We start from the raw sequence: 10,770 nt of genomic DNA, 5'->3' as shown, positions 1-10,770 counted from the left end.
TCCAAGTATCTCAACTTTTAAACACAAGGAGTCTTGACTCTTGAGTGGCACGACCAACAATACACAGGCAATTGTCAATTCCATTGTCAAATACAAAGTAACACATAAACCTGAAATTTGGTCACACGGGGCTTTTTTGTTCAACGCTTACCATCGATTTTTGACTTGGCTTAACTGGCAGAAACTCGCCAGGTTGCCTGTAATAATTCCATTTTTTTGCGTATTAGATTGTGATGCTCCTAATTACACCACAAAAGATTTTTAAATACTCCATCACATCGCATGTTTGGAAAATAATAATTTTTAGGTACAATTTCATTAATATATAGCACACCTTTTTTGTCCAAGAAATTTTTAAATCTGTTGGCGTTGGAATTTTTTATGCGGAGACTAGAAAAATAGGGAAGTGAGTTGAATTTTTTTTAATAATTGAGGGTTGAGTTATGAGCTCTTTTTCTTTTCCTTTCTTCTACCTCTTTTCAAAATTTTAGAGCGAAGCAAGTAATCGGAAATAAGTGACTTTGCTGGCAAGTTGCTACACAATTTGGAAACTATTTCTTAAACGATGAACCGATCTTCAAGTTGATACCTTTATACATTCAGGCGCGATTTGAAATTTGCTTCGGCTAACAACATATCAAATCCAATGATACCCATAACAAAAACTGACAATTGATTTATCACGCAAGATTAAAAGACAAGATCAAAGAATTTCTCTGCCTGTTACTAAAAACTTGGTCCATTGTACAGTAGCTAGAAACATATATTACAACACCTACGGTACCAGCTACCAATAACAAACAGAAATCTAGAAATGAAATTAACTAAACAAAAGGAGTCTTGAATAACAGAGGATATTAGTGGCCAGAGCCTTTCCTGCTAGGTCCTGAAGCCAACGTAAACACTTGCTCCTTTACCAAAACCCGGACAGTCAAGTCCTTATTATTGGCGGAGTTAGCTGATGATGATGATGATGATGATGAAGATGAAGAAGATATCTCGACAGAGCTCTCATCTGTTCCCCCTGATCGAAGAGCCCGAGAATCAACACAAATTGAATGAGAAAGAATCATCATCATCAAGATCATCAGAACTAAACGCAGGTGTCTCATTGTTGATGCTGCCTGCTGCATGGTGAAGTTAATTTCGTCCTTCCGAATTTCAAGGACTCAAGTATTCAACAACTCTCCCCTTGCTTTTCAAATATTCTCTCTTTCGTAAATTAAAGAGCGGCTTGGCATTTCCATTGGACAGGGTACCGTCCTTTATATAAGGAACGATTTTGGTGGCAAAGGCACGCTAGTAAAGGACGGTGAAGGGCTTTTTGGTTGTGGGGACTCTTTTTAAATTATTTGAGGATTTGACTCCAACAACTTTATATCGTTGGTCTGTGATCGGATGCTGAGTTTGAAGTTTGAACCAAGTTTTATTTTCACGCTTGTGCTTCGTCAGAAATTGACTTTAGAATCTTGTTACCATTTCAGAATGCGCAATAGATCCCTAAGTAACCACTAAGCTGAATATTTTTTTCCAGAAAAAATGAATACCAGACATCAAATGGGAGGTGCTTAAAAAACTAGAAACTAGCCAGCTAGAAAATAATGCAAAAATTATGCAGGCCATTGTTATTCTTGATACCATTTTAATGGTAAGCGACGAAAGTGTACATGATATTATTAAAGGTAACTAATAAAGATAATCCTTCTTTTAAGAATCCAAACCCAATCAAAATCCTGTTCGTATAGTTTGAAAATGCTGTATGCTTCGCCTTACGTGTCTTCCCAAGCACTAAGCAATTTCTTTTCACGATAGACTACCGACCGGCCTGTGGAGCTCCAAGAAGTTAGAGCGTGCGTAGATAATATATTATAGGAAAAGAGCCGAAGGGTGTAGGAATTTCTGTGTCTTTATTGAAAGGGAAAAGTCTGGGTTCTCTAAAAAAATTTTTACTTGAGAAGGTAATTTAAAGTTCTATCTATTAATTGTATTTATTTTATTCAACGGTTTCTGGATGGAGAAATAAGTTCCGTATTTTAACTTTAAATCCTCGTTATTGGATTGAGTGAATTTAACGGATGAAATATTAAGTTATTTTTTAAAGTCAAAATTTTAAATTAAGAAACCATTGCAAAAAAATAACAGGATAAAATTATGTCTACTTGGTTGGATGGATGGAGTTTCTGGCAAGGCAAAGGCTAAGATAAAAATGAATATTAAACAAAGTATAGATGCGAAGAACGCATGAAATTGACCCACTGAATTCTTAATCGCCACAACTTTTTGAATTGACGATACACTTCCGGATTTTGCTCCATTCGTTATTAGCTTAACGACAGCCTGCCAATGAAAGTCTCTTTCCGGTTAGCATTTCGATTACTTGACCTTTAATTTGTATAAGCTTCAAGATTATGTCAATGACAGTTGTTGAATTTTTTTAAGCGAAAGAAAATCTTTATGGAAGATCAACAATTTTTTTTTTTTAAATTTTATCTTTTATTTCAAGCTCCCAGCTATGCACAAAAATTTTAAATCACTACGTGAGATTGGCGAATCTTAATTCGTTATGGATTTGTGAAGATTTTTCCGAAAATCTCATCATGTGAGCTATATATATTTCCATAAAGCAATTAAATGATTATTGTGGGTTGGTCAACACATGAAGCAGCATGTTTCGGGTACGTTCTTTGAGTTTTGCAACTTGGGGGAATCTTACTGAAAAACGTGGATGAAATTTTTTAGGCGTTATAAACTCTTACCTTTATTTATTTTCTTTTCTTTTTGCGTGATAGTGTCATGTAATTGTTAACTTTTTTTAAATTAACAATTAAAAGTCTACAAATTTCAGCATAGTTGTATCAAATCGAGCCCAATAGCTTATGGCTTTTAATTAAATGAAACCCTTTAAATAATACATGAGGTGATTATGACACTATATTCCGGGAGAGTGACAGGTCAGTTGTCTCATTATTGATAATTTTTTAATTAAAATTTTAATCATCGAAGTATTCCAGTTAAATTAAACTTGGACCCCAAGTCTTTCACTTGTTTTTTACACAAATCATCTTGGTCAATAGACAATTGGACACGTTTGTTTGAATACAATCATACAGAAAAAGTCATGATCTCATTTCAATTTTATCTTTAAACTCTTTCAGTCTAAAAAGAAAAAAAAAATTATTTAGAGTTTCAACATATCATTTTTTTTTTCCAGGATTTTGAAAGAGTATTAGAAAGGTGCGAATAGCGCACGACTTTGGGTTTAATTTGACAGCTTATGTCAATAGCCAAAAAGGAACGAAGAACGAAAGTCGTGACAGCTTATCTAATCCGTACAGGAGTGTCGTATGTCACTATTTGGGCTTTTCTGGGCCCAAAAGCCTTATTCTTGTCTTAATGTCCAGTTTAATTAAATAATCCTTTTTTCACGGGTCATAATCTAATTTAACCCGTTTTCCTTAAAGCTTCCTATGCTTGGGCATTTAATTCAGCTATTCTCCTCTCATGCGAACTCGACCCTTTCTCTAATTTTTTTTAGAAATTCTAGAATATATCAAAGCTATCATATCAAGTCATATAATAAATAAATAATATTATAACATATGTATATTTATTTTGAGTTAGCTTTCAATATAATCATATAGTAATATATAGTCAGCTTTCAAATGATGTTATGACATAAGAAATTCCATAAATATGAGTCAGCTTCCAATATGGGAATTTTGCACTTGATTAAAATGCGGGACAAGTTTATAATATTGTAAAATGCCTTTTTAGTATTTTACAATGTTGTAAATCGGTTTATAATATTATAAAAGTCTATCGAAAGACTAACTTTACAGTTGATTTTATAGCAAACTTGATCGTCTCTCTTCCGTTGGGGTTTCATATATTCCATAACCCTCCAGTTGTTGCTGCTCCTCTTGTTACTCATGATATGTATGGGGTGATTTATCCCCGTTTAGTTTCTCCTTAACTCTTTTTTAGAGTCCTCTTGTATCATATATATAAATAAAGATAGAAAGAGACACACACATATATTGAATAATCAGACAATAATAAAAGAAATTTGTAAATATGGCTGAAGTTAATGCTTGCTTATTGTTAATAATGGCCTCATTTTCTAGTAATTTCATTAATAAAACGATTGATATTGGCATCAGAGGAGCCACCATCCTCCAAGGCTTTCTTTGCTGCTTCTTTCCAGGCCACAGCCCTCTTCTTCATTTGCGTTGCATTGAGGCCTTGTGTTGCCTCGTCAATGCACCTTTGCACTTGTTGAATGCTAAGCGTTCCATCTTCCTCGTTTCTCATCCTCACACCAATCTTGAAAACATCAACCAAAAGCTTCGCGTCCGTTGGCTGATCTGTCCATTCCGGATAAGCAATCACAGGCACCCCAGCCGCCACAGTTTCCAGGGTTGAATTCCATCCGCAATGAGTAAGGAAGCAAGACACGGCCGCGTGCATAAGTACTTTCTCTTGAGAACACCATTTTACGACCAAGCCTCTGTCTTTTGTCTCTTCCAAGAACCCAGCTCGCAGCACTCCTCCCTCCTTATTCTCTTGGGACCTAATCACCCAAAGAAATGGTCGTTTGGTGTTTATCAGTGCTGCGGCTATGCTGTCTATCTGATTTTGCGATAACACAAGTAAGCTCCCAAATGATATGTAAATAACCGATGAAGGTGGCTTCTTGTTAAGCCATTGATGTATTTCTATGCAAGAACATTCTTCAGCAGTACTCCACATATCCAAACTAGGAGCAGTGGCGTTTTCTTGTTTTCCAAGCATAAATGGTGACACTAATGGACCCACGGGAATAATTGGAGTAAACGTAGCCATCGACGCTACCACATTCTCTTCTAGCTCATAGAAAGAACTTCCCAGAATCCATTTTACCTTATCCAATTTTTGCACGAAATCTAAACCAATTGCTTGAAGTGTGTAAAGTAACCAGTGAAAGCAATTCAGTGGCATTCAAAATGACTTGAGAAGAGTGTGTTTTGGTGTTTAAATACAAAGCTAACTAAAACGGTATCAGTGACTGTCGTTTAAGTTAGTGAAACACATGATGCGCACGTGAATGGTTCTAATGAGAAGCCGTTAAAAGTCGTTGATGAAGCATGGCTTGCACGTGAGCATCTGGAATTAGTTTTCCAGGAGGTTATCAGCAACTAAAAGGAGCCGATTCTGGTGCAGATAGCTGGCTACGAATCATGAGTATAAAAGGGGGTTAATCTCTCATATGAGGGAATTTAATTTTCATGAGATACAATCTGTAAATTCTCTGTAATCTTGAGTTCATTCAATAAAAGCCTGAAGTCTTGTTCCTCTGTGGATGTAAGCTAAGTGATTTAGCTGAACCACGTTAAAACTCTTCTGTTCTTTATTCTTTAGTTTGATTAGATTCTTTGATTCTTAAACCATTGATTGTTCTGTCCAGTTGAGGTTCTTGATTAAATCTTTTTCAAGTCATCTATAGACAAGCATCTAGGAATCTGATTTTGGATCTTGGGCAGAAGCTAAAGGTGTTTGAGCAACTAAAATACCCTTTAGTTTCTACAAAGTGAATGGGACCTGAAGGAAGGAGAGATGAAGGAAGTTCGTTTACTAGTAACGATGGCATAGCGGGCAAATGGACGGCCTCATTTGGGTTCTCTAAAGATGGGAATAATTGCGGATGCTTAAAGTAATGATAGTAAATGTAGTAGGCAGCGCAAGCTTGGATCCAAAGCACTGCACAAGGGATTTTGTGCTCTGCTGCAACATCGGGGACCCATGGCATAAAGGGATTGGTGATGATGCAGGATTTTTTTTTGTCGTTGTTGGAGAGATTGTTAATAATACTTGAGAGATTCTTGGACCCTACCTTTTGAAGTGATTCAATGAAGGCACCTACGTATTTGATGCGATCAAAGTCGTCGCTGAGGCCATCAGGGAAGAACACAAATTGAACCGTGCTTTCGGTGATGCGAGTAGCCGTGAGGTTGAGCATCAAGTGCTTACGCGCAGCTTCAGTGGTGGCGACAGTCACATGAAGGCCCTTCGAAACGAGGCGTTTTGCGAGCCTGAGAGTCGTGGTTCAAGTGCCCATGCGTTGAGAATGTGACCATTAAAACACGTACTTGCACTTCGCTTCCCATCGCTAGCTTGTGTGACTGAGTGAGCAAGAAGGCAATTGGGTAATTTTAAGATTCTTAAAGAGAAAGAAAAACCAGTTCAATTGCACTGATATTAAGCACTTCAATGTTCTATGTTACAAGTTAAACTGATTTTATATGTCTAAAGAATCATATATAACCTAATGTCGTCAATGAATTTTAATTTTCTGAATTATCGTTTTTAATTATTCTAAAACCTGAATAAAAATAACTTTAATTTTCTATGAAATTACCATCTATATCACTGCACAGGGCACACACAACAATGAAGCAAAGCCTTTTAAGGAATATCAGGCAGGATCTGACAGTGGAGATCTTCCATTTCAAACAACATGGAAAAGAATTCAATTCCTACCCTTGCCTGTCTTGGCAGCTTGATTGTTGATACTGGGGTATTTGAGTAGATAAGCCTAAAATTAACTTTTATTCAAATTTTGAACCGCTATAGAACTTAATTCTTATTCAAAATTTAACTACTGTGCTATTTCATGCTTACTTGCCCCTTTTAAGAAAATTTCCAGACCTTTTTCCAAACAAGATGGTTTCCTTATAACCCGCACGGCCGCACCTGCCATAACCTAAAACACTAAACTGGCTAATAGGAGTATGCCAAATTTATGAGCCATGGAGAGAGCCCACTCGAAGTCTCCAATTCACCCCAAACTCATTAAAGAATAAATAAAAATTAAGCTAATAACAAAGTTTCCGAAGTCTTTAATTGATAACAAACCTACTCCAAAAGTCTGCTTTGGTGAGTTTGAGATCAGGTTCGATGGGTAAATATCATTTTTCCAAACCTATATAAATTGGCATGGCCAACTCACAAACTGGCTCTAATTCTTTGCAGTTTATCATCAACAAGGCAAAATGAAAATGAGTTGAATCCCCACGTGTCTAATTCTCAGCAGTATATTTCGGGGTCAGCAATAAGCCAAACGAAAAAGACAGGAACTTGAAACAAACAATTTGCCGCAACCATATTTCAGCTGAATTGAAAGAAATTGAATCCTTTGGCGGGACTCAACTTTACCTATGTGGATGGCCCTTAAAGTTATTTCATTCCAAAATGTTATTTATATTTCTTAAAATTAAAGGAAAATAAAAGTTACACCCACTAGTGGAGCCAGTGTAGCTGCATTCATGGTCAGTTAAGCTGCATTCATAGTTTGGATTATAAATTGAATTTGTCTCAACTAAAATAATTTTTTGACTACATCCCTGGCTCCAAGGGTTGGGAAAATACTCGTGTGCACCCTAGGTTTTTAATAAAGGATGCCCTTTTGATTATAATTCTCTTTAATTTTTTTAATCCAAAAAATTTGACTCTAATATTTATAATAATAGAAATATAATATTAGAATAAATGTAATAATATTTTCATTTAAAATAATTTCAATATTTAATTTTTTTAATATTTTACTATCTATTAGACATATGTTATTATATCAAAGTAATTTTAATAATCAATAGAAACATATTATTAAAATTAATATATAAAAATTAGAATTATTTTGAATATTATAAAAATCATTTTAATATTATTGATATGTGAGATATATTTTATTAATAGTAAAATCAATTTAACCCAGTGATTTAATTAAAATCTTTATAATAATTGCAAATATATTATTAAAATAAATATAATAATTGGAATTTTTAAAATTACTTTAAATACTTATTATTAGTCTATTGAATATTTTAAATTATTTATATTATACTTATTTGTATTTATTAAAAAATTTAAAGTCAAAATTTTTAGTTATTATATTCAAAGTCTTGAAGTTCTTTATTAAAAACTCGGGGGTGTAAATGATCACTTCTTTGGACTTTGAGGGTATAGGTATTCTTTTTCCTCAAATTAAAATATTCTTACAATTAAAATCACCAAAAGATATTTTTGGGTGATAAACATATTTTTAAAAAAAATTGATATGATTATAAGTATTAATTTTTTTTAAAATAAAAAATTTTGAAAGTGACATGCGCATTCCTTTTAAGTGTTGTGTACACACACACTCTTCTTCTTCATATTAAAAATTTAACAAGTTAATTAATGTGATCAATAGAAATTTTTTAAAAAATAATAAATTACACTTCTTCTCTTTGAATTCATCACAAAAATAAATATTAGCATAACATCAATAATCATTGTAATACTAAAACTACTTATTTATTTAATATTCAACATTCAGACTTCAAATAAAAGTGGACTATTTTAAAATTTTCCATTTAATTTAGATGAAATTGTTTGACAACTAAATATATTAAAACTTTAGACTAAAAATGAAAACAACAAGCAACTAAAATACACATAAATCCTTCTTATAATGTTCAACATACAGTAAAATCTCAAAAAATAAATATTTGATAAATTAATAACCTTGATTAAATAATAAAATCTTTTGGTGCTAGCTTGGGTTAGTGTATTAAATTAATAATTTTGCTAAACGCATAAGATAATAACTTTTTTTGAATGTGTTTAGAGTCCAATGAAAATATAAATTAAAAATTAACCAAATACAAAATTAAATAATGAATAAATTATAAAATTCACAACATTTAGGATCTTTTTTTCTTTGCAACTTTAATTATTTGAATTCAACTCTTTGCAAACTATACATTTAAGAATCTAAAATTATTTATTTTTTCTTTGTTCTTAAATTGACTAGAGCATTATCCTTAATTTTGTGTAGAGCATGCATTGCGTTTGGTACATTTTCTTTATGTCTTTCTAATATATTCCAAATTTAGGAATAAGAACAAATTGATGTATATTCCAATAAGCATTATTATAGATATTATATTAGAATATGTATGTAATATGTTAAAATGAACTAGCAAGCATGATGGTTTATAGCTGTTGGAGGAGAAACTGTTGAACTGAGAAAATACAATATGTGCTCCTTCATAGGTAAGTATGTACAATGTATTAACAAAACTCATCTTAAAATAAAATATATTCCTAAATTAACAAATATTTATTTATCCATAATTTGTTAAATTATTCATTTATTGATAAATAAATAACTTTGTTAAAATAATATTTTTTTTTGTCAATCCCAACAACTCTATATATATGTTGGTCTTTGGAAATTGGTAAGGGATGGAAAAAAGAAAAAAAGTCATTTACTGACCATATGGCTGCCAATGAACCAAAGAACCCATGCTACTTGTTGAGTTATTTTTCTATTTTCAATTCATATCATTCTCTTCAATTCACCTCCAAATTGGACTCGCAATCTCTAGTTTTATTCAATTTCTCTCATTTTCTTTTTCCAGCTCTTCGAGTCAAGAAGCTCGTTGGTTCCTCGTTACCAAGCCAAGAATATATTCTTTCACACGTTTATTTGAATAAGGGAGATAAAAATTATCACGTTTGTTTGAATGGTGCAATATTAAAGTCCAACGTAATTTATAGTCAAAGAAAAACTATCTTAGTTCTCACAGTCAAGGCCAAACTAATCGCCGTTATAAATAGCACACCAGGTTCTGCATGTTGCATATATCACACGCTTTCATTTAAACTTCAGCAAATGGCAACCGCAATCAAATCTCTTAGCTTATTTTTGGTTCTTCTTCTTCTTCTTCCAATGAGTTTTAGTTTCTTTGGGACAGAAGCCGCCCGCCCCATCAACATATCCATGTCAAAGAACTATATGAGTGATGGGCTAGAGGGTTTGTTTGATGGATTATATCTTGAAGCAATCAAGAGATCCGGGCCGAGTCCCGGTGTAGGACACAAGTATAACGACAGGAATACTTACGGAGACATGAAACAGTCGGGTCCAAGCCCCGGTGAAGGACACAAGTTGACGGACAATCATACTCTAGGAAGCATTAAGCAGTCGGGTCCAAGCCCTGGTGCAGGTCACAAGTAACCCTAATTTACCTGTTACTCTCACACACCTGTTGCAAGGAGAAGCAATCTAGCTAGCTCTCTTTCTGTGATCCTCAGTTCGGTTATATAATTTTTTTTCTGGGAACAAAGTCTTTGTTCAACGTCTATACTTAGAAACACTGTCAAAGGCAGGCCATTTAATGTAATATCTTCTACTTTAATTTCAAACTAATTCATCATTTAGGTGCTATGCTTCAATGTTTAATTTATTAAGTAATATCCTTTGTTTTCATTATAGCTTACGTGAATGGGATTGGTAGTGTACCTTCCGTTTCATACATCATATAAATACCTGTGTGTTGTTGCTTCAAGTTAATTGAATCCTTCACTAAAATATATCTTTGGTAGGTACAGTGGGGCCACTCTTTAGTTGATGGCATCAAGAGCCGAAAATAAGCAGAGAATATTCTTTAATGGAATAAAATTAACAAAGTAATGCTTTGCTATAATTTCATTAGTCTCCATGTGTTCAGAAGACCAAAAAGAAAGGCGATCAAACAAACAGAACAACAATAGAGTCAAATTTTTAGCATAAAGCTACAATATACGAATTGTGTGACACTATTCTGTGCTTGTCGTATGCCTCGTTTTATTTGTTGTCAATAGAAGGGTTGATTTATGTGTTTTTATTCATCTAACACTTACACGCATATATCATGTCAGTTTATTAAAAAAAAAATTATATCATTGACATTTTAAATTCTAAAGTAT

At 33.4% G+C, this 10,770-nt stretch overlaps 2 protein-coding genes across 2 annotated transcripts; one reads left to right on the top strand and one right to left on the bottom strand.

Moving 5' to 3' along the window:
- Positions 1-4,113: 4,113 nt before the first annotated feature.
- Positions 4,114-6,143, bottom strand: LOC102614380 (UDP-glycosyltransferase 84B2-like). Its single transcript, XM_052444414.1, is given in 3 exon segments — positions 4,114-4,934; positions 5,542-6,079; positions 6,081-6,143. Coding segments are annotated over 3 exon segments (1,422 nt in total).
- Positions 6,144-9,694: 3,551 nt separating this feature from the next.
- On the top strand, positions 9,695-10,039 carry LOC127903736 (PAMP-induced secreted peptide 2). Its single transcript, XM_052444413.1, has one exon. It carries the CDS (start codon positions 9,695-9,697, stop codon positions 10,037-10,039), a length of 345 nt encoding a protein of 114 aa, XP_052300373.1.
- Positions 10,040-10,770: the final 731 nt, after the last annotated feature.

The sequence above is a fragment of the Citrus sinensis genome, chromosome 7, assembly GCF_022201045.2.
Source record: "Citrus sinensis cultivar Valencia sweet orange chromosome 7, DVS_A1.0, whole genome shotgun sequence".
NCBI lineage: Eukaryota > Viridiplantae > Streptophyta > Magnoliopsida > Sapindales > Rutaceae > Citrus > Citrus sinensis.
Note: the sequence above shows the minus strand (reverse complement) of the source record. Positions and strands in the feature narration are given on the sequence as shown.

Coding starts and splice junctions, on each gene's coding strand:
- LOC127903736 (XM_052444413.1), top strand. CDS start 9,695: ATGGCAACCGCAATCAAATCTCTTAGCTTATTTTTGGTTCTTCTTCTT.